Here is a 24,449-nt window from a genome sequence, read left to right as displayed (position 1 = left end):
CCAACTCAAGCCGTTCAGACACTGTCCCCACTTACATTTCCACAATGGCCGGGTCCTGGGGGCCAGACCATAGCCGCCCTACACTCTGCCCGCAGTTGAGTTGCCTCTGGCAGCACTACTGCGTGCTTTGTGTGCTGGTTCTGGCCGCCGATCAGGGAAACCCCACAGTCTCTCCATGGTGAATGTCGAACGCCCTGCCAAGGCCATTATGCTTCCCTTCAATGGCCGTGAATAGCAGCACACTAGAGTACAGAAGATTTGAGAGATGTGCGATTCACCCAGGGTTTACAATGCGCGACCATGACACAGATACAGACACTGGTGAACTGAACTAATCCCTTACATGATTCCTCCGTGTTGTGTCTTTGAGCCATTTTTTGATCGACAGCAAACAAAACAAATCCTGATAAAATGTGTCCTACATTAGGCTGCGCAGGAAATATGAAAACAGAGGATGAATAACGTTCCTTGACACAGTTAATGAGCTACATCTAAACAAACATCCATCTAAAAAGCCAGGAGATTATTCTGCTGATTCTACAAATACAGGGTGTTGTGACTTAGTGTGGCTAAGTGAAACACAGCAGGGGGCCTATCATGTGTACATTTAACACTCTTGAATATGGGGATTACAGCTCTTTCTACCATTTTACAACAGAGTTCACATTCAACACACTTAACCACTGACCTACTAACAGCTAGGAACAATAAACCCAAATAATCCTGTTTGTGATTATCTGGAGCTCAATCAGTCAATCATTTTTTATTAATATACGACCAAATCAAAAGTAAAGTTATCTCTATTAGTTATACTATTTACAGAGACCCAACATTAATCCACTATGAGCAGGCACTTGGCAACACTGGCGAGGTAAACCTTCCTTATAACAAGCAGAAACCTCAAGCAGAACCGGATTATTGGGGAGCAGCCTAAGGCCCCGATCAGACAGAACGCGTTTTGCAGGCTGTAAAACGCCAGGCGCACCGCTCTGCCTTTTTTGTTGAAGCCTACGGTAAAAAGAAAGAGCAGCTTGCTGCGCCTTTTTTTGTTTACTGTTGTTAAGGCAACCACCAAATCATTAGCTGTCATTAACCTAACCGTTATTTTGTTAACTGACAGAAGGTCCGCCTCTACGTTCATCTGATTGGACAATGAGAAAAAATGCCAATGACGTCAGGCACTTTTCTGTTTTTAGTTGAAGTTTTTTCAACTGGAGGCGCTCAGAGCGTTTCCTTAAAAATGCGAGGTGCACAGAGCGCAACGACAAAAAGCTGCTAAAACGCGTTCTGTCTGAACGGGCCCTAACACCTACTCTCCTTTCATATTTGCGGCCTACCATAGACCCTTTGTAGTCACTCTGAGTTGTCTGTCAAATCAGTGTCAGAAACTTAAAGCTAACTGAATTACAGTTGAATTGTTATCTACATTTAGCACAGTGTATTAATTTAAAACTCATGCAGCGTTTCCCAGCTCTCCCACAGTCCGGTGGCATATTGCGGTATCAAGATGAGTCACATCAGCCAGCAGGCAGCTGGCAGGCCTGCCGTATCAGCCTATCCAGTTAATCTTACGATTAGCCCTCACTGATCCCATCAGGACTGCCTGGATCTGGGGTGCAAAGCCTAAAGGTTTTATCCTGCAAGTCAGCCCTCTGTCACCCGGCCCACTACATGCACACAACACAAGTGGGACACACGTAGAAATACACAAATATTTAGGGTTTTATTTTAATACTGATCATAAAGGCAACACATCCCAAACACAAAGCCCAAAGACGAGAGCTCATCATAACGACGCATCACTGATGTGTGTGTAGCCGAGGAGGACAGTGGTAGTGAAATGTGTCACAGAGGTCAGACCCAGAAGTTAAGGGGGCACATTTTGTGGTCTTCTGACACCGAGGGGAGGGAGGAGGGAAGAAGGGCAAAGTGAGAGGGGGGGTTGGGCAGCAGCCAAGTGACATGCCGTGACAGGCTTCAAGGCTTCTTAAAGGAGGAACGCATGGAAAGCACACTGGCTCTCAAACACTGCAACCCAAAAATACACACAGACACACGTGAGCACATTTACCTGCACACACCCACACAATTACATACCTGTCAAACAGTGGATGTTAAAGAAACATGCCATTGTCCAACGTCTACAATTTGGCAGGTTTAACAACATTTGCAGACAAAAATGCTGAAACAGCAAAAAATGGTAATAAAATCAGTATGTGTTTGAGTGTGTGTGTCATGGCAGATAGCTCAGGACGTTTCATAGGCAGTGACTGGACACAGGAAAGAAGTGTCTCTCTGACGGGAAAAAGGCATGCTGAGGGCATTTACCTCCCTGGCTCTCAGCCTTTGGGTCAAAAGGGGACCGGCCATAAACGCCCGGACACCAACAGAGACAGACCTCTGACCATGCAGGCCTTGTTTCTCTCTCCTCGCAGCCACTCACGTCAGCTGGTGGAAGAGGCCCTGGTTGTTTAAATTTATAGCACAATGTCATTCTGTGTCATGAATCGACTACAAAGCCTGTATTCATCCAACATGAACACATAAGGAGATAGTAATCTAGATACTCGAACCCATTTTTAGCACATGAAGATGGGAACACGAGCATGTCTCATCATAAAATAATCAATTCTTTGTTCCCTACATTCACTTTTAAGCCACTGAATGTGTAGACACATTAACACACATGTTATTACCGGTCATATCTTCAACAGGATGATCTCAGAGCTGCAATTATTACGAGTGGCGGCAGACAAGATGCCATTTTTGCTGCTGAACGTGTTTGACAAGCTCAACAAGAATATAATACACAGTTGCCAACTAGGCGGGCAATTCTGTCAGACAGAAAGAGTCTTAGTCTGGTGATCTCTACATACCAATCAGCTGAATACAGCTTAATGATCATAAAACCTATAGCATGATGTCATTCTGTTGCATCCTTTACATTCACTAGTAAAATAAGGCAAAGAAAAAGTGGTAGAAAATGCTGTAATTCCTAGTTGCTTGAAGAGATATTATAAAATGTATGTAAGTTATAGCTCATGTTCTGATTAAATCATTCAAGCTAACAGGCCAGGTTTTTCTTTTCCATTCATGCCCTGAAAGGAATTTTTCAGCTGTTACAGTGCAGCTTGAGGAGAAGTGAATGAAACGGTCTGGAATGTACCATTACAGTGTAGGGGTTACCTCTGTCGCACACTTATTAATTCAGCGAGTGAAGTCACCACACAACATGTACTTTTAATATATTGAAATAAACTATTAATGTGTTCATTCCGCTATGTATTCCAAACTTTACTACTAGTGCGTTATGATTAAACGCCTCGCGCATTAAAAAGAACCCCCCTCCTGTAAATTCAGAATGGAACGTGCCAAGATGATGTTACGAACAGCCCTTTAAAGTCGCCCCACTTCCGAGATGAAGTAAAGTAGAGCTCCGCCGCACAGCGAAAAGGCATGAACTGACAATCTCTGAGGGGAAAAAGAAATCTCCAGGCTCCATGTTGAGAAAATACATTTGGACTTTGGGATGTTTTATGAACTCGGAACCGAAGGAGTTTTCTTCTCTTTTTCTACATCTATGTAGGCACTCTGCGACTGCGCTGTAGCCTGAATTAGGTCCATTTGCGGCAAAAAAGAAACGTGCATTTTTCTTCTAATCACGCGCAAAGACAACAAAGACAGCACCCTGGACTACTCTTTTGAAACAGGAATGGTTTATCCTCCCGAAGGTTTATTCTACATCGAAATGGATCAAGCACCACCAGGTAAGTTTAGGGTTAAAGGCAGCCATTGTCTGATCTGCGGGGGGTCGGGAAACGTTCTATCCCCTTTTTCTGCTGTCTTCCTTTTGCTGGCATCATGTTTTATAATATCTGTGATAAAGTTGTAACCTGACAAGTGCTGTGCAGGTGTCAGTAAAACGTTATAATAGCCGGGTCCTCGGTGCTGCGCTCCCCCTGTGGCTATGCCCAGGCATGCATAGCGCAATTCACTTGCCAATTACGTAATACCTTTCTGTGGACCAGGCGCAGCGGCTTTGCCTTCTTTTCTATTGTCCTAGCAAATGTGGCAAACTTGGACACTAATGCATGCTGCTTTTGCATCTCCATATGAGCCAAAAAATTATGCTCAAAGTGTATGACAGTGTAAGTAGTGCATTTTAAAAGGGAATAGAGTTGAGTGTGCGGTAATGAGCGCCGCATGAAACGACCGCTTTGTTCTCCTCTGCAGCCAGCCGTGCTTAATTTGTGTGCTAGCTCTCAAAGTAGGCTAGAGGCAAGCAAACCAGACAGCTCGTCTCATGACTTAACTCCGGCAGCTAATACAACACTTCATTTTTTATTTACATTTGTCATCTGACCTCGGCGCTAAAACACTGTCCTAACAACGTCATAACACTTGTATGGCGGTTTTTCCAAGCCTGTTGTCTTGTTCTAAGGAGCAACCTAGCCTTATTCATTTGATTTTCGCTTATTAAAATTGCACCATTAATTTTATTAAACTACTAATGATAACCACAACAAATCACAATACAAGAATATAAGAAATAAACTAATGACACAACATCATAACAATGCAAATGCCCTGTATTGCTCCTATAGGTTAAGGTCTTTGATTTAGTGTGTGCATCTTTGTGTTTTCTGGATTGACTACAGTGCTAAAGCAGGCTGTACCGTGACTGACTTGATATTTTATTATTATTCCACACTTAAATTACGTGGCTCTTGTCTGTACTGGTATGCGCATGTGGGTTTTGGAAGCCAGTAGAGTTTCTTGGCAGGAGACAGAAAGGAGGAGGGGGTGGTGCAGATTTAATTTTGCTGAGTTCAGGAGCCGCAGCTTTTCGTTGTGTGCCTGCCACTGTGCTGCTGCTGCACCTGCCTTTTGTTTATTTTAAGGTCAGAAAAAAAAGGGAGAGCGGATGGTGGGAGAAACCCACATTTTCTCCTCTGTGAGGGTGCTCTTGTATCCTACCTAACTGCCTCATGAAAGGCACTTTTGTCCTGCAGTGAAATATATCGCCCTTCACCTCCTCTTGATGCGGTTTGCCCTCCTTTTTTCATTTTTAGGAAAACGCTTAATCTCTCATCCAGGCTCCCAGATTTTATTCCTTAAAGGTTGACGGAAAACTTAAGAGGATCTGTAAGCGTGCAATCATTATAAAGTAGAGGGAGGGGTGATCCAAGAGGCTCAAAATATAACATCTGGTTTATGTAATGCCTTTCATGCAATTCAGGACAGTGCCAAAGGCTGCTGCAAACTTCAGAAGCTCTACTTTGCAGGAGTTGAAGGCAATCCAACGCCTAATTATGAGAATTTCTGGTATAGCTTAGGAAAAAAATGCCTCACAGTTGTTGACTGATGGCGTTCAGAAATGAGGACCAACTGCCACATTTCCTTTTTTAGAGCTAACCACACTTAAGATCTTGGAAATGATTTGCTGAGTGATATCTGTTGGAAACATGCCTGGGCTTGTCCTCAGATCTTGACAGGCTCCATCAAGCAAGGGTGTGACAGAGTGAGTGAGTGCACGATAGGGCAGAACACTTATTTCCTTAACACACACAAATCCTTGATTGCAATAGTCATAATATTGAAGGAGTCACGTTTCACTTGATCTCCCTACAGATCAATACTTTTCTCATAGATGTCTTTCTAAGAAAGTTCCTGATCCTTTGCATTTCATTTTCTTATCTCTCTCTCTCTCTTTTATTTGCTTGTAGCTCTTCCTCCTAGGTCAACAAAGCCAGCGTCCACCACCATGAACAACAACTGCCTTTCGCCACCTTTGTACGCGCTACAGGACGCGGAATGGTATTGGGGAGACATAACAAGGTAAAGTATTAGCACCTCGACATCCCTACAGACACAATCGTCCTCTTTGAATACGTTGTTTGATTGTTTAATGTGATGGTATGTTAGATCCAATAACCGTTAAACTGATTTGTCCTCAGGGATGAAGTAAACGAGAAGCTGCGGGACACACCTGATGGCTCCTTTTTGGTGCGTGACGCATCCACAAAGCTGCAAGGGGACTTTACGCTGACGTTAAGGTAAGAAGAAGACAAAAACATGATGGAGCTGTTCCCATCACGGCACTGCGACAAATATCTATTTGAGTTTATATCAGTAGTACAATTTTGTGCTTTGCTGTTTGACTTTCTTAGGAAAGAAGGGCACAATAAGCTGATCAAGATTTATCACCGTGACGGGAAGTACGGCTTCTCGGACCCCCTCACGTTCACGTCAGTAGTGGAGCTAATCTGGCACTATCAGCACCATCCCTTGGTGGAGTACAACGCCACCCTGGATCTGATGCTCACACATCCCGTGTCCCGCTGCCAGCAGGTAAATTAGCACTGTTATTTATTTATTTCTCATTGATAAAATTCAGAAGTCTGCAAAAAGAGAAAAAGAGTTTATGAATTAAATGCATTAAAGTGTTATTATTTGACTCAAGGTTAAAGAAGACAGCGTTGATGTCGCTGGAAGAAAGCTCAAGGAGGTTCACTGTCAGTATCAAGAGAAGACAAAGGAGTTTGATCGCCTTTATGAAACTTTCACAAAAACCTCACAGGTAAAAACTAACTTTTTCAATGAACTTTGATGATTCCTGTGCAAAGATACTTCTCTAAACAGTAGAATTCACATTCCTCACTCTCCTGTTTGTGTTTTCTTTGTGATGCAGGAGATCCAGATGAAGCGAACGGCAATAGAGGCTTTTAATGAGACAATGCTGATCTTCGAGGAGCAGTGTCGCGAGCAGGAGCGTTACGGGGAGGAGTTTGAGAGGAACAATCAGACCGAGGGAGCCGACAAAGATCTGGAGAGGTACTTTATTACATTAAAAAAATCCCTCCAAATAAGTTTGATTTTGGTGCCTGTAGCGCAAGATTATTTTACTCCATCCTGACCTGTGACCTTTTCTTCCCCCTTGTTAGCTTTCTGATAAATTACGAGAAGCTGAAGTGTCGTCTTGGCGAGATCTACGACAGCAAAATCCATCTGGAGGAAGACTTGAGAACGCAGGTGGAGGACTACAGAGAGACGGACAGGAGGATGAACAGCTTGCGGCCTGACCTCATCCAGCTACGCAACATCAGAGACCAGTACCTCAAGTACGTAGCCACAGAAGAATGTTTGTGTTAAATCGCTACAAACCCTTTAGGAAAAAGACATTTCTGTAGCTGCTGTGTAGGAGTTAAAACTAAATCTCTTTTTACACCTTTCCTTTTAGCTGGCTTAATCACAAAGGCGTGCGACAGAAACGCATAAATGACTGGCTGGGGACGCAGAGCGACAGCCTGGATGAGTAAGTTTCAACAAATGTTTTCTCTAAACAGTCATGAAGGATGGTTTTAATTTATAAAAGAAATACGCAGTTGTTACAGAAATATAACAATACTGCTCTTGTTTTTTCAGCACATATGTGTTGAAGGGAGACGAGAAGAATTTGCCACATCAGGAGGAGACGAGTTGGTTTGTCGGTGAGCTGAGCCGGACACAGGCGGAGGAGATGCTTCAAGGAAAAGCTTCTGGAACGTTCCTGATCCGGGAGAGCAGCAAACAGGGATGCTACGCCTGCTCTGTTGTGTGAGTATTACATTTTGAAAAGCTACATTTCAGCTGAATATTGTAGTGTAATTATGTGTCACTCATTGATGCGTTTTTTTTCTTTCATAAATTCCAGTGTGAATGAAGAAGTGAAGCATTGTATGATCTACAGCACACCGCACGGGTACGGCTTCGCTGAGCCCTATGACGTCCACTGCTCCCTGAAAGACCTCGTCCTGCACTATCGCCTGCACTCCTTAGTGCAACACAACGACGCCCTGGATGTTCGGCTATCACATCCAGTACACGCCAAAGCTGCAGCCACGCCTTCGCAACACGCAGAGGAACACAAACTCTTACAGACTCCAAAACACACAGCGGGGCTCCCGCCTGCTGCTCCAGAAATGTAATCCGACGGAGAGAGACAAAAGGACACGTTGTTTACTGTATCCTGCGAGGATGACTGCATCGAGGTGCATTGTGTAAAGTTTTGCACTACAGTGATTCCATCGGTTTTTGTGAATGGGATTTCACAGATTGAAGTGGGACCGGAACTTGAATGTCAGCTTGAACTTTTCTTTTTTTGTTGTTTTCAAAGAGACTGTTTAAGCTTTTTTTTGTACTTCATTTATTGCCATTTGTTCAATGGACACCTTTTCAGTAGGGATGTTGACAACCAGTTAATTGCTCTCTGACGTCAGGTGCTGCACCTTTGTTTGACTTTGAGTGGATGTTGCTAGAGATGTTTGTTTCCCTAGTGAACATTTATTCCGTTCTGGAAATTTGACCAATACGTTAGAAATATATATTTGGTTACTCTGGAGTTATATTTGTGCCTCATTTCCCGAGTGCTTGTTTTCACATTTTTGGTGTCGAAAAATGTTTAAAAGTTCATAAAATATAGTCACCAGAAAATGATGGAAATAATAAAAATACAGTTAAGTTAGAGCCAAAAAATTTGTACAAAATACTAACGTATTTCTCTTTACTTTGTTCAGTTTACCTCTCTCAATGTGTTAATTGAAAGACATCTAAATCTAACATGATTATTGTTTAAAAGAGGGTGCTATATATTACAGATATAAAGAATGATATAAAAGAATACTCAATGGTAGTTCCTAGCAATCAATTAGGTCGGCTAGCTTTAGACGTTACACGTCACACTGGGCTCTACATCTATTACCAGTTTTTAAAGGGACATGTGCTACTAAGTTAAAACATTTAGAGACACGGTTTAGGTTCTGTATTTTTTCTATGATGATTTTAATGCCTTGCTCATACAGTTGGCAATCATTAAGGAGCAACTAGCCAAGTTAGCTACTGCATGTACTTAGCTAGCAACCTTCAGTGAAGCAGCAAGCTAAAGTATAGGCTAACCTAAAGATAGGATTTAATAAAGGTTCCTAAAACTGGGTGCAAATTTATTAAGTTCTTGTATTTGGCTAAACCTTTCTTCTATTGCTGCCCTGCTCCCCTAGTAACTAGTAATTATACTAGCAATTCGATTGGAGACTAAACAGCCAATCAGAATTTAGCTACTCCTGTTTTCTGATTCACTGGTATTGTGGCAACAATGTAACACTTAGTAGAGTTGAGCAAGTGCACAGAACAGAGATGTTGAGAGGAGAAATGAGTCAAACTAAGGGATAGAAGCAATTATTGTGAGCTGAATGTGCTTAACAGGTAAATCGGAACTAAATATTTGAGGACAAGACAGAACTTTAGAATTATTCTTACCGTGAATTTTGCACAAAAAAAGTAATTTAAATGCTTGTGAGAAAATGTCCTATTGCACGCTCAGAAATGTGGAACAACTATAACTCCATAGCTGACTTTTACTAAGTGTATTTGTGGGGGGAAAATGGTGCTGTAAACAGGCTGTTTCCTTCATATGGGTTTGGTGGACCAAACCATTTTTGGGTAAATGCCACGTGTGAATATGTGAAAAGTCGTGGTGCATCTTTACAATTTGCTCATTTCTTAAGAGACATTCATATACAGTGGATAATTATGTAGCATTAACATCCTGTAGAATACCATTGTATGAGCATACTCAATGTTAAACCCATTGACCAAAGCACTTAATAGTGAGCTAAAACTACATCCCTGTCGAGTCCGGTAAATGCATTTGGGCAAGGGGAGGGCAATTTATGTACACCTGCTGATGTGCTGATCGAGACATAATCTGAAGTACTGTATGTTATATTCTGTTACTCAAAGAAGTATAAGCTTTTTGTATTCTATATATATTTTTTCTATAAACATGCCACAAGATGAAAGCTTGAAGAAAGTGCAATCCAACAGTATTTCTATTGTTGCAATGTATGACGATGATGATGGTGGTGACGGCGATGCTGTTATGAGAGGTTGACATTTGCCACAAGAATGCACTCTCTTTGGTGGTGTCGGTATGATGTGGCCTCCGATGTTTGTGTGAACTGCCAGAGGTCCGGAAGTATCCTGCCTCCATTACTTGAACTGTGGCATTGCTCGAGCTATGAATGTTTTTCATGACATGCCGCCTACATAGCTTAAGAGGAAAGGAATCCATGTTGAACTTGGCACATTTTTCAAGTTTGAGGACAATAGATACTCTGTACAGAGAAACTGTAAAATGTATTTCTGGTTGGTTTATGGAAGGAGGATGATTAAGCCTCTTATAAAAATATAACTCCACTGGGGGATTGAGGAAACTCCTCGGGTGAAGCTAAGCAATGTGAGATCCTGACCTTTTTCTTGCTGAAAGACAATAAACTGATGAGGGTTTTGTCAACTTACGTAATCTGTTGCATTTTTTTTGTTGCTTTTTTTCCACAGTGAACTGCTGATATGTGCAAGTGTCACTTTTTATCATTTAAATTACCTTAAACAAAGACTTTAGGGGTAATTTTTCCCAAATAATCATAAGAAAAGGGAAGAGAAATTAGCAAATTCAAAACAATGAATGGCTTAAAGGGAGATAACTAGTTATTAAAATATACCATCTGTCTCTAGTGGAGCCATTGTCGTCTGATGAGCTTATCCTTGGGTCAGCAGAGATAGGAGGCAGGGAGGGCACTGGAGGACAGGCTGTGGACAGATGGAAGAGAAAGGAAGCGATAAAGACAATAGCAGGATATGTGCAGGCCCTTTCCCTTCTCGGTCTGGCCGCGGTTGAGTCACCAGAAAAAAATCCATCAAACCTCCTTCGCTGGGAACATTGTGTATTTTGAAGCAACTTTGTCAAAGCTCCTGTGAAAGGAATGCAGCTCAAATGTAAACATTTGGTGTGGGCCAGCTTGAGTTTAGTCTGTCAAACTTTTTTTTTATCGCATAGTGATATATTATCTGAGGTTACACAATGTTTTGTGTTTTCCAAATTTCCTAACTTAAATTTAGTACCATCTACAAAGAAACAGCAGATCAGGTTACTGACCCTGGGTGACAGCAGACTTCACCATATTGACATGCTGGCCAAAATATCAACTGCTGTCAAGATGTTGTACGACTACGTTTTAGGTTTGCAAACTGTGTAAACATAGGAATGCCAAAAAAACTTCTCAATTAACCAAAAAAATATTGAATAATATAAATCCATATTGAAAATAGTGGCTATATTTAGGTTAGAACATATTTGATAACTCATTTGGTAAACAGCTAACATTAGCATTCAACCAATTCCTAGCTTGAATTATCGTTAGCTAAAAATTAACTCCTTTCCTGTTTTATCATCTAAAACTATTATGTTAGCTATGATGCTAGCTCAGAAGTGGTTAAATACTAATGTTAGCTGTTGTCTAACGATAGCTAATGGGTTTCCAAAAAGTTGTGTTTATATATATATGCAGTATCCCTCCAGATGTTTACTTTCCATTTTCTTTCCAGTAGCTGGTCAATCAGGAAGTGTTACATTTTTGTAGTTTTTCTACATCTTTATGATTTGCAAACACAGCAGTATGACAAAACAGCAAGTGTGACATCAGAGGAAAATGGCCGCTTTGTGAATATAGTGAATTGGCCCTCCGTGACCAAAGCAACAGGTGGCTTGTTTCAACCATCACATAAGGTCTGTGTTAGGTAGGGATTAATGAGGTGCACATGGTGAGGATGTACTGCGGAAGAGCCTCAGTTCCAGGCCACGGATTACTCCCTCTTACCTGTGTCAGCATAGAGAGCTGGTGGACAGGCCTAATCGTGCTCTACTAGAATGGACCAGATACAGTAGAGATAGATAGATAGATAGATACTTATAAATAGATAGACAGATAGAAAGGACAGACTGTAACAGGGCTGAGGCTGAGTCACACCCGGGCTTCGTGATTGTCCTAAAGACAAGGAAAGAGTGGGTAGAGAATGAGTGTTGGGTAGACAGACAGGAAAAGAGTAGGGACAGGAAAGAGTGTTCAAAAGGTGCATTTTTCCAAACTCCTGTACAGGATGGTATAAAACGAAGGCTGTTAAGGTCAAGTTGGGCCTTTCTACATTTCCCTTAACCCGAAACACACTCCCACCTGGCTTTAACCCAGAGCTATTTGCTTCGACAGCAGTTTAGTTTATACAACTCAGACCTATTTCCTTACCTCCCTGGATCTGAGTTAAATCTTTGTAAAAACAAAACACAGCCCCCCTTTTTTTCACCCATTCATAGCCTACACAGTCCCCCCTCACTTTCCTCCCTTTCTCTTTCTTCTCCTTGTGCTCGTTTAAATTCATAGTCATTTTGCTTTATAGTTCTCAATTTAAATAAGCTCTGGCTGAAGGGGGAGGGGGGCCAGCAGGACAAATTACCTTTGGAGTCACGCCTAAAATACACACACACCATCAACTGTCTCGCAGGCTTTCAGAAAAAGAGGTTTTCGCTTTCAGTTTGGCCGCAGCCAATCGCGTCTCTCCTCCCCTCTGTCTCCGTCCGATTCCACCGTTTTCACGCTACACGGCCAGCCAATCGGCGGCCGGGAACGTGCCGCGCGTCGACCAATCAGCGACCAGTTGCTATGTTGGAGGCAGAATCGATAAGAGAGGGACTTTTTTTCCCTCCTCTTTTTTTATAAGCTCACATTATAGCTGGCTTATAGGCTGAGGGCAAGAGATACTGTTGCCTGCCAAACGGCATGTAGACGACGGACTGAACCATTAAACATACCAGCTCCACATTTTCTTTAAAGACTTTAATATCAACTCAAATAAAGAGCAAAACGAGAAGTCTATATAATGTATTTAAGTGAGTGACTGTGTTTTTATTATACAAGAATAAAGGTTCACTAAGTTGTGATGAGATCATGGAAAAGATAGAAAATTAAGATGGAAAACAGTTTCCAAGCCTGGAGAAATTATGCTACATGATGAACATCAAACAATTTTAGGAATGAAAATGATGTTGGGAAAGTTTGCGAATCATCTTTTTCTTCTCTTGTCAGTCACTGTTGTACTTTTATGTCTTTAAAAAAGTATTTATAGCTATTCTAAGTAGAGGCTCAACAAGAGCTTGAATTCTACATTATATAGTAAACATATTTCTCTTTTTTGTTTTTTTCCTGTTTTAAAACTTATATTTTTTTATCAACTGAATTAAAAGTGAAATGAATAATTTTACAAAACAAAAGTAAAAAAAATTAGATGTAGAACTAAAGTAGTGTGGCATAACATTTATTATCTCTGTGACCTCTGCTAACAGTCATCGTAGTGTGGGTCTCGAATCATACTGAGATGAGAAGTGACACTGAGCCAGCTCTTACAGGGGGATAACATACTGCTTGCTGACGAACAATTCAGGAGAAATGCCAATCCAGATCCACAACCAAATCAGATTTGCAGACACAGGCTTAGGCAGACCGACAGTCGAAGATCCCATTGCCTGGAAAGAGGTATACTGGAGCCAGACACAGACTTAACTCTAGATGATAACTTTCCTTTTGGCCAAATGCTCAACAGTTTGCAAGATTTCTTCATCCGGTGACTTAACTAATGATTTCAGGCCTCAGTGTGACCCCATATGGCACAGGACACTGGCAGACAAACACCAGCTCCAGTACTGATGGCAGAGAAACATCAAAGTTAAAGTCAGAATCCAGTTCAGTCTGAAAGCACAATACTGTCTGTAGGCGGTGACCTTGGCATAGATAAGGAAGAGTTACACAGTTCACAATTCCTGTCAGGTGAGGACAGGCTCCTTTTCTGGCCATATCGGAGCAAAAGTGTAGACGAGATAACATTTGTGGGTACAGTGTATTTGTAATAAGAAGCAATGTAACATAAAATCAAACACAGGAAGGATTTTTACAACATAAGCTATGGTTATAATATGGAAATAATAATAAAACTCCAACCACAAAGTGCTGTAATTACTTATTTTGCATTATCAGGTTTTATTTAATGCCTCAGACATCTCTGAACTCTAAATACTCCCAGAAGAACCCTTAAGCTGTCACTATCATCTCTTATGTTTTTCTTTCCTGGTGAAAGCAACGTCTAGCCAGAAGACAGAGGCCTGATGAAAAAGTCAGACGTACCCTGCACTTAAAACAGCAATGCAATTATGGTGACCACTTTCCATAGGATGACCCTCGCTCTATTTTCTTTTTCTCCCGCTACATGGGAGATTCTGGGAGCGAGGCAAACACCCCGCTGCTTCCCATCACCGCAACGAAGAGACATGATGATCAGTGAAAATAATTATAATGATCACGAGGAGGGAAAACATTGCTTATAGGAGAAAAAAGTGAGAGCTAACAGGCATGCTCTGGCAAAAAAAGCATAATCATACTGTAACTGAACCTAGTTTGCCCAAAGAAGAGTGTCAGTACATTCAAATTCATTTTTAGCACCTCACCTAGTTATTAAAACCTGTTTTACAAGAGACACCTGCCCAGGCAGCAGCATAAAGAACAAAAGGAAAAGAAAAAGAAGCACTTTCATATTGCAAATGAAACACATAAAACCTAAATGATAGGGATAAAGCATCATAATTTTGTTATTAAGGTGACTTTAAGGGATTAAGCAGAGGCCTGTTTTCTGCCTTTGGTAATGAAGTCAGTAGCTATGATCACAAAACTTGGACTTGTTTGTCCCTCAGCAGCATGTATCATCCATTGAATGAAAAGAGGCTGTTGTCACACTTCAATGAGCACCAATGAGGCTCTTGAAAAGCGAAACAGCACTGATCACCTGACGACTGCTAAAAATACGTAATGTGATTAACACATAACTCAGGCTTGTGTGGAAAGTGACAGTTACAGTGACATTATTGAGGAAAAAATGAATCTTATTTCAGCATGAAGGACAGATTGGCCTCCCAGATTTTCCTATTTTTCATTTGGCTCATAAACATGTGACCAAATGCCCTGTTTATTAGCATTTAAATGGGATAGATTTAAGGTTTAAAATGGGTAGGTTCAAAATGGAAGAGCTGAATTTGGCAGAACTTATCCTATCATAATCAAATTATTGTCTTTTTTATATTTTAAGAGTGAAAACAATACATCTATTTTCACAAAGTTAGACTGTCATCACTGATTCTTTTGCTAACCAATAAGGCTTTCCATGTTCGGGGGTAGACAAGTCACAATTTAAATCAAATCCTTCCCTATTTCTTTGGCTGCGAATAGTAGCAACATTCAAGGGACAGGGAACGTGCTTGTATTTATTCTTTTTCTTAAAGCTCTCCAAGTTCAAAAGGTAAGCTTTACCTTATGTTGGCTTACTAAGAGTCCATCTAAGCTGTATCCAATAAGCTCATTGTTCGACTGAGATAATGGCCTTGTTGGATTCACTTTGGGGAAACACGATACACTGGAAATTTAACAATACATGGCAGCCACATTGAAGTCTAACCAAATGTGTGCTACAAAGGGTGGCCAAGTTGGCACATATCTTACATTTGAGCTTTAATTGGCCAACGACAGTGCCACCATATATTATCTAGCACACCACTGCTTGTTTAATTTTGGGTGACACATTGAAATAGCAGGAAATACAAGTCAAGTGACAGTTACAGGGCTTTTTTTCTCCTGTAACTGTCACAGGCGTTTCACCTCAATTTCAGTCCACCAGGCAGGTCTAATGGGCCTGAGCAGTGCTAGAGGTCTGTATGTAATAACAGGTTTCCAACATACTGTTTAAACTCATTTAATGTCAAGCTACTGATTAAAACAAACTGGACTACCCGTTGCCTCTGTCTAAGAGCAGGCTAGGCTGTAGGCTTGGTCAAGTCTCAAGTGGAAGAGGTTACAGCCAACACAGTGGAGGAGAGCTGCATCTTAAATTACCATTCAGCTGGGGGCTGACATGCTAAGAATACTATGATAATTCACATGGTAGGTTTATGTGGCTTGTTGTCAAGGACTTCCATTTGTCTAGCTGCTTGTTCAAAGGCAACACTGCCACCTGGCGTTTGACGTTACGACAAACTTGGCGGGAAATCTTTGCGAAACTGGTCAAAGACAGAAAAACAATACAAAAAAAATATAAAAAATAAAACAAAATAAGCCTTACCTTCTCATTATTTAAAGTGCTGTTTCCCAAGCGAGATAACACGAGTCGCTGACGAGTCAAACCCACAGAAAATGCAACATTCTCTAGGTTCGGTTAGTTATGACTGGAGTCATTTGCCAGACCAGTGTAGTCGATCCACAAAACAGGATTGACAGTCTGCAAGGGGACGGAAGTTGCCTGCATCTTCATCAGTTAACTTATGGGTATGTCACGGCTAAAAACAAACTGAACTCTGACTTTTCTCTTCTTTACAAGGCAGGAATTCTCTGTGTTGAAAGTCGCTCTTTCCGAGCAGTGGAATTGTCAGATTTCTGTTGAACGTTTATTAAAAGATGGTATGTTAAATCCACCCTACCTAGCTGTCTGTTGGCTAGCATGCGGGGCTAACAGCGGCGTCAGGTGTTTTTTTTATATCTAATATAGCAATAGAGTGATGGACATTAAATCACCTATGACTGCATCAGTGTGTTATACCTTGAAACAGTCATAAAGCTAATTTTTGCACGGTTATGGCTTATTATATCGCCGACATCGACACATCGTTTGTTGTTGTTACACAACAGTAAAGTGTGTCAGTGTCTCTCTCTCCCTCCCTCCCTCTCTCTCTCTCTCTCTCTCTCTTTCTCTCTCTCTCTGTGTTTTGGTGTTCATGCATTAAGCTGATGTGTCTTTCAGGACGATTTTATGCACGGACTCACTAGAGGGGAGGGTTTGGGAACACTGGCCTCCATGTTAACACAGACCTGCCCCCGCTGCCATGTCCTCCACCTCCGTGTCAACATCCACTTGTTGTGGTGGTGGTGATGCTGCTGCTGCCATGGCAGCCCAGGCATTGGAGCAGGCTCTGCTGGCCTCAGACCGCTATGCCAGAATCATCCTGGCCCAGATTAACAAGATGCGGCTGCGCACAGACTTCTGTGATGTTGGGCTGAAGGTTGGAAGTCGGGTCTTCAGAGTCCACCGGCTGGTGCTCGCTGCTAGCAGCCCCTACTTCTCTGCTCTGTTCTCAGGGGGGATGAGGGAGGCCGATAAGGAGGAGGTTCAGATCCTCGGAGTGGAAACTGAGGTCTTTGAGGTTCTGCTGGACTTCATATACACAGGTCCACATTTATCCTGATGTTCCCACCATCATGGTTCAATAAATCTGTTATATATTTCACCATTTTCTGAATGGAGTTATGCACCTTTCCTCTCAGGAGTCATCAGTGTGACAGTGGAGAACGTGCAGGAGCTGATGGTGGCAGCAGACATGCTGCAGCTGAACGAGGTGGTGTCTATCTGTGGAGAGTTTCTTAAGGGTCACATGGACCCCTCCAACTGCGTGGGCGTCTTTCAGTTCCTAGAGCAGATCGCCTGCATGGACATGCTGGAGTTCACTGAGAACTACATCCATGTTCACTTTCTGGAGGTATTCAACAATAAGGGCGCTGTTTGTCGATATATCTCTTTATCTCTCTGATGTTGCTGCCAAACTCTGTTCTGTGTTTCCTGTTAAATTGAAGCTAGATGTTCATGACATCTGTTCTTACTTGACCTAATTTGAAATTCAAGCCTATCCAAGACAACATCAGTATTTTATCAGTGTTTTTAAAAAAAAACCCCAACCCATTTATGTTGCTAAAAGCAGTTCAGCTCACACTTTTATGTTCAAGATTGATGCTTACAGTTAACCTTCTATTTGATTGCCTCCCTGTAGGTGTGCGTCACAGATGAGTTCAAGGGCCTGTCAAAGGATCAGATGGTGAGGCTGCTTAGAAGCGAAGAGCTGAGAATTGAGGATGAGTACCAGGTTTTCACTGCAGCAATGGACTGGGTTCTCCAAGATGTTGCGAAGAGGAAAAAACATGTAGTGGAGGTGTTGGAACCGGTCCGCTTCCCTCTGCTCTCCCCTCAGAGACTCTTCAAGTACATAGAGGGTAGAGAAGAACATAACACTTTGCATACACTGAATAGATACTTGATGATTTCTTTCTACGTTATTGCTTTAAATTTTATCATATGAAACATTGTAAACAACATCTGTGGTTTTGTCATTCAATAAAGGCATTACAGACTTCAGCCTGCGGGTGGCACTGCAGACTCTGCTGAGAGAATACACAGAGGTCACAAAGTCTCCCAAAGAAAACAAGACGTACAGTCAGCTGCAGCCATCCAAGATGAGACCCAGAAGAAAAGCCAGGAAATACCTCTATGCCATAGGTTCTGTTTCAAATCCCTTTCTTCAGGGCATCATTTAGTATTCTGGTGAATTATGAAAGAACTTTTCCAGATAAGAAATTATATTTAATCTTTACTTGTTCTTCGTGGCAGGAGGCTACACTCGGCTGCAGGGTGGCCGCTGGGGTGACAGCCGGGCGTTGAGCTGTGTGGAGCGCTTCGACACCTTTAACCAGTACTGGACCACTGTGTCGTCCCTGCACCAGGCCCGCAGCGGGCTGGGGGTGGCAGTACTGGAGGGCATGATCTATGTGGTGGGAGGTGAGAGACCTGAGGCTGTTATGTGCTGGTGTTTAAGCCTAAAAATAAATCAATCACAAAAGGTTTCAGTCTAACAAGGAATTCTTTTTTAACTTGACTACCAGGGGAGAAAGACTCCATGATTTTTGACTGCACGGAGAGATACGACCCAGTGACCAAGCAGTGGGCTGCTGTGGCGTCTCTGAACTTTCCCCGCTGTGGAGTTGGCGTCTGCCCCTGCCACGGAGCTCTGTATGCACTCGGTAAATGCCACAGTAACACCAGCACCATGTTTAACCAAAGTACAGGACAAACTGAGTCATCTCGGCTCAGGCTTGCAACTTGCAACAGGCTTGCAAATCTTCCACATCCCCTGCTTGTGGTCATATACCAGTTAGGGAAGGTTAAATGAAAGATGCTGTTGAATTGCATCATGTGACATGTAGGACCCAGTGTTTTATGGGTTTTAATCCTACCAGAGACTAAAGGGCAATATATCTCTGTCTCTGCTGCTATGATATTGACTTTTATTTGTCTTGTCTATCTGCCCCATTAACTTAAAGGAACAACTGGCCCCTGGAAAAAGCCACTGTCAGTCAACGCTGGTGTTCTCTGTAATCGATAGAAGAAATAATATTTGAAATTGACGCCATAGCTGTGGAGAAAGTTGGACAAACTGCTCGCGGTTTCGCCCATTCCACATTCCTACAACACCCAGCGTGCATTGCGCCCCTCTCTCTGAAAGGAACCGCCCAGCGAGAGACGCTGGAGTGAAATACTACCGTTTTCACTGCAGGGAAAAGCTCAGAGCGGTACAGAATCTGAAATATGACGAGAATATACCGGTGGAACGGCAAAAAAATTTTCTGGTCTGCCGTCTACATTTCAAACCTGACAATTTTGAATGAGACATGACATCGGTGGCGGGTGTCCTGGATTGAGGAAGTGTAGTTTAGCAAGCTCCATGGCCTCCGCCAGATGACGCGTTTTACGTAGTCTGGCGGAGATTTTCCTGGGCCAATTGGAAAAGCAGATAGTGTCCTCCACAGGCAAAGAGCTTTTTTTTCCTACCATACTGGCATTACCTCTCCATAGTAGCGTGATAGGACTGAGGTTGAAAATCAGCGGACTGACCCTTTAAGAAGTGCGGCCCTAATCTGCTAGAGTAGCTCTTAAAGCACAGTGAGAGAACAGATTTGTATTACTAATTTTAAGCACAATCAGGTTGTTAAAGCAAATTGTATTTAAAACAAATCAGATGAAACATAGATGTGAACAGTTGATATATTAAATAACAGAAAGCTGGAATTAGCTTAACCTGTCTGCTTGATGAATAGAAGTAGACATGAAATGCTTGTAGGTTGTAGAAGAATAAAAAAGCAAACAAGGCTGGATTGTGTGATAGAATAGCATCAATATCAGAACAAAACAACCTGGAAAATGGACGGAATAAGTTCAAAATATTTTGTCAGTTGATAGTAAAGAACTCAGTAAATATAAGTCAAACATTATTGCTGAGCAGCCTCTAGACAGATCTTAACCCCCTTTTTTTGTGCTGTGATCTCCAGGTGGTTGGATCGGCTCTGAGATCGGGAAGACGATGGAGCGGTACGACCCAGAGGAGAACAAGTGGGAGGTGATCGGCAGTATGGCCGTTCCTCGTTACTACTTTGGCTGCTGTGAGCTACAAGGTGTGTTTTTTTTCTTATGTTTATGTGTTATTCAGTGCAACTTGTAGTGTAGATAAGTACCTTTTATAAGTGTCAACAAACAGCTCTCAGCCAAACACTAATGTCTCCTTTCAGGGTTCATTTACGTTATCGGAGGAATCAGTGACGAAGGAATGGAGCTGCGGTCAGCCGAGGTGTACGACCCCATCTCCCGCCGATGGAGCGCCCTGCCCGTCATGGTCACCCGTCGAGCCTATGTGGGCGTCGCCTGCCTCAATAACTGCATCTACGCTGTGGGTGGCTGGAATGAAGCGCTGGGTGCACTGGAGACTGTGGAGAAGTACTGTCCAGAAGAGGTGAAAAGGAGAGAAAATACAGTCAGTCACTCCAGAGCCTTCAGTTTTCAGTAACACTCTCCTCCTCTCTGTGCTTGTTGTTTACAGGAGAAATGGATGGAGGTGGCCTCGATGTCTACGGCTCGTGCAGGCGTGTCGGTGTCAGCGGTTAACGGGCTGCTGTACGCCGTCGGGGGGAGGGCCGCCAGCCGAGACTTCTCCGCCCCCGTGACCGTGGACTCTGTGGAAATCTACGACCCTCACCTGGACACCTGGACTGAAGTCGGCAACATGATCACCAGCCGCTGTGACGGCGGGCTCGCTGTGCTCTGAGAGCCAGGAATATTCACATTCTGAATGTCCATATCAGCATCGACATTAAGTGAAAAAAAACTGCACCTTAAGAGACACTTTAGCGTCTCTAATTTGCTATTTATACATGGATTAGACATGTTTGTCTTCTTGATTGTCCTCAACATTTGACATTTATTGATCATAAAAATATATCAGCAGAACTGGAGAACTGCCAAAACTACTTACACTTACACTGTTACAGGACTCATCCACGTCTCCGTTTTCTATTCACTTCAGACTGTCAGAGTGGCGTCACACTTGTTTTTCTCTTATAAGCATTTGAAGATGAACTGATCCTTGTGAGGAGGATATTTATTCACCGCTGAGGACCTCTGTTTTGGATGGAAGACTCCTGTGGGGACTGTGAACACTGCTTTTGGATAAGAGGTGTATACACTGATTTTAACTGTGTTCTCTCCTTCCTCAAAGATGTTTGAGGCGAGTGCATTGCTACTTGGAAGATGTATCAAACCACTTGAGCCTATTTAATAATGGAACCAAAGTTCCCTGGTTTTCTGTAAATACTTACAAACTTGAACAGCACACCACTGTTGTCACATCAGTGCAGTTATTTCCCAATGATTTTCACTGGATCCTTTTTGTATATATGAGACTGTAAATAAGAGTGCCTCTTATTTACACTTTCATCCAATCATGTGAAGCACGTTCTACCATTTCCAGATATGACTACAATTTACATTCCACCTGCATTTCAACTTTGTATCGACAGACACAACATGAATATCATGAGCCTGCAAAATTTTACAGATGTTTTTACCTTCTTTATGGTAAGTTTAACATGTTTCCTGTTCAGGTGTTGACGCTAAGTGGAGCCAACAGTATTTTATCTAATGTACTGTCATACATTCTCAAACATATTTATGTAATAACGGCTTGTATTGCTTGCTTTGCAGACGTAATAAAACAAACAGTATGTGGGTGATCGGTTTTAAATCCACCTACATTCCCTCTTTCTGCATTTAAGTTGCAAATGATGTGCAAAATGTGATACATATGACAGCATGTGTGTTAGACCTGTTAGTAAGTTTGCAGACTCGCTCCACTGTGTCTACTGTATGGGGATTAACAGTATAAAGTACGGAAGCCCTTAGCGGACATGCGTTCATACATTATATTTACCCTCCTTTTCCAGTGATAATGAGTCGTTTCCGGCTGTTTTCTCGAGATCTCAACGTTGCACCACGGTAACTCGAATCCTCAGAGTTGTAAAAGCAAAAAAGAAACATAGAAATAGGCTTAACTTTCCTCATTAGTGTGGGCAATGGCAGCGTGGCCTGTGGTGGTCTGTAATATCACATTGACCAGCCTGTTGTTTTAATTTCTAGATAGGAAATTACTCGTTATCATGAGGAAACAGAGTAAATAAAATGTAGGGATGCATGTCCGCTTAGTGCTTCCATACCAAAGTACTCTTCTGTAAACATCACATTGAGTTTGTACCAAAAGTACATGAAAAACATGCCGAGTCGACTGTATACGTTTGCAGTAAAGAGGATTTTCTGCAAACAAGCAAAGTATTTGCTCTGTAAGATTATAAATGACATTTTGGGGCTCCTCATGAAATAAAAGTATTCTCGTCAATAAAAATGTATCTGTAATCAGCTCCTAAGTGCCCCTTTTTATTCGTTTCTTCCTGCATTTGATTGTCTGAGATCTACGACTGTAAAGCATAGAGATTGTTTGGTTGGTTAATGTGTCAAACTTCCAGGACAAGAGTAAAATGTGGGACCACTTACCTCCAGCTCTGCCAATAAAACTCAGCACTAAACATTTACATTGGATGTCAATTTGTAAAACTCATTGTGATATATTTTGACCGTAAAACTTGGGATTTGTCTTATCAGCTTTGCAAAACTAAACTCTTTATCTTTAACAATGTCTCTTTATGTTATTCACAGAGAGTCATTACAGAGGCAGGGACAGAACAGTTAGTAACAGAACTATACTGTGCAGGTTTCAAATTCCCACAAACAACTGCCATTCCAGTGTATTCCTTTAGCTGTGTTAATGACTCATATCAGTCTGGAGTTTCAAAATAATTAAAGGGAAAATATGCAGTCAAACTGTTCATTTGTCAAAATGCAATATTCTGGGTTTTTTTTACCCGGCACTTTGCACTTTCCTCTACTAATCCATTCTGTAGCTATTTTGCAACACTGAAAAGACTACATTTATGCATGTGGCATTTGTCCCAAAATATATTAAAGCCTTTTTACAAGTAACAGAATAACTGTTTTGTGTTGGTGTGCAGCATGAACAAACCAGACTGTTGGCAGATCTGCACTTAATTTGACTTTTTTTATTGAGTCCATGTGGCTTAAAGTGAAAACTGTCCTCTTCAGTCAGTTCTGAATCTCTTTTATCGTCTTCTCTGTGCAGAAATTTTTGATTGCTAGAGTCGCCACCAGTGAGAAGGTAGCGACCAGAGTGAGGACAGTTCGCATGGCTTTGAACCAGGGAGGGTAGCCAGGCAGCAGGGTCAGGTCATAGTGCAAGGAGAGGCCCAGTCCCATAATAACAACCAGGGCTCCTTCTGCAATGTTGTCCCTGCAGAGGAGTGCCAGCCAGGCCACAAGTGAAGGCACTACACTGTTTCCCAAGTTCATCCAGTCCGGCTGAGCAGGACTACCAGCAGGGAGGGCAAACCCCCAGCGGGCTCCTCCAAGGAAGGAGACTATAGAGGCTCCGTAGACCATTTGAGCATACGCCACTTCAGGGTAGTAGGACTGTGTGGCTGCCATCAGGAGAGGAGCAGACAGGAAAGGGAGGAGTCCAGAGAAACCGAGGTATAGAGCCGGTTTGGGAGCCTGGGTAAGGGCCCTCAAACTGAAACCCTCTTTGCTGTCGCCTCGTGAATCACCGTGACAGAGACGTGAGGCAAGCCAGCTCACGGGCCTGATGCTCAACAACCTGTTGGTGGAAATTAGTCTGGATGCCATTAAAACTGAGGAGGCTGGAGACTGAAACAACAGCTGAGCCTTTGTTGTGTAGTGAGGTGCTCTGGTTATCTGCTGCAGACATCTCCATACTGGAACCTGGGAACATATTAACCATGGAAGTGCGTAAACAGTATTGTTATGTAATGGTGACAGATATAGTATCTCTAAGCACGCTGTACTGATTAACAGTTACATTTTCCTTTAGTCTTACCCCAGCACTGATGCGTCTTCCAGATGCAAATCTAATCATTTTCCACCTGAAAAAGACATGCCATTAATTAGACATTTTTAAAAAAGCCCCATAGCACATGCACTATAGAAGTTTAACTGTGATAAAGCCAGCCAAAGCTAACATTGTGGTTACTACAGCTAGCATACAACCACTTGCTCAAACTGACGCAATAAAGCGCTATCCCATTGTAACAACCGATAAACTACAAACTTTCCAGTTACCTAAACGTCTCCCTTTAATTGTTTGTCATTCAGTGCTTTGCCAAGACCACTGCACGCATAGATACATAGAATCAACGGTTACAAAGTTAAAGTTAACAAGCTAAACTAGAGGTCGTTTGTAGGCTGCCATTCCTTCGGTGCTCGATTAAACGCCTTTCTCCTCATCTTCCACAGCTGAATGAGACTGGTTCTGA

At 42.3% G+C, this 24,449-nt stretch overlaps 3 protein-coding genes across 3 annotated transcripts; 2 read left to right on the top strand and 1 right to left on the bottom strand.

The window, feature by feature from the left end:
• The first annotated feature begins 3,432 nt into the window (after positions 1-3,432).
• Positions 3,433-10,330, top strand: LOC138611450 (phosphatidylinositol 3-kinase regulatory subunit gamma-like). Its single transcript, XM_069684565.1, has 10 exons — positions 3,433-3,767; positions 5,727-5,838; positions 5,958-6,056; positions 6,171-6,351; positions 6,464-6,580; positions 6,692-6,834; positions 6,945-7,121; positions 7,241-7,315; positions 7,426-7,596; positions 7,694-10,330. Exons 1-10 carry the CDS (start codon positions 3,713-3,715, stop codon positions 7,965-7,967), a joined length of 1,404 nt encoding a protein of 467 aa, XP_069540666.1. The 5' UTR covers positions 3,433-3,712; the 3' UTR covers positions 7,968-10,330.
• A 5,847-nt stretch (positions 10,331-16,177) lies between these two features.
• On the top strand, positions 16,178-22,466 carry ipp (intracisternal A particle-promoted polypeptide). The gene is made up of 10 exons (XM_069685556.1): positions 16,178-16,229; positions 16,702-17,126; positions 17,223-17,434; positions 17,723-17,942; positions 18,070-18,225; positions 18,337-18,504; positions 18,609-18,746; positions 20,052-20,174; positions 20,289-20,509; positions 20,597-22,466. Exons 2-10 carry the CDS (start codon positions 16,784-16,786, stop codon positions 20,819-20,821), a joined length of 1,806 nt encoding a protein of 601 aa, XP_069541657.1. The 5' UTR covers positions 16,178-16,229; positions 16,702-16,783; the 3' UTR covers positions 20,822-22,466.
• A 686-nt stretch (positions 22,467-23,152) lies between these two features.
• On the bottom strand, positions 23,153-24,391 carry LOC138612141 (transmembrane protein 69-like). The gene is made up of 3 exons (XM_069685453.1): positions 24,256-24,391; positions 24,014-24,059; positions 23,153-23,898 (listed from the first exon to the last, which is right to left on the bottom strand). The coding sequence occupies exons 2-3, from the start codon at positions 24,050-24,052 to the stop codon at positions 23,206-23,208; spliced, it is 732 nt and encodes a 243-aa protein (XP_069541554.1). The 5' UTR covers positions 24,053-24,059; positions 24,256-24,391; the 3' UTR covers positions 23,153-23,205.
• Positions 24,392-24,449: the final 58 nt, after the last annotated feature.

Source organism: Semicossyphus pulcher, unplaced genomic scaffold (assembly GCF_022749685.1).
Source record: "Semicossyphus pulcher isolate SPU_LCO1_2020_fin unplaced genomic scaffold, fSemPul1.0.p SCAF_7, whole genome shotgun sequence".
In the NCBI taxonomy this organism is placed as follows: domain Eukaryota; kingdom Metazoa; phylum Chordata; class Actinopteri; order Labriformes; family Labridae; genus Semicossyphus; species Semicossyphus pulcher.
The sequence above is the reverse complement of the archived record's forward strand: the minus strand, read 5'-3'. Positions and strand labels throughout refer to the sequence as shown.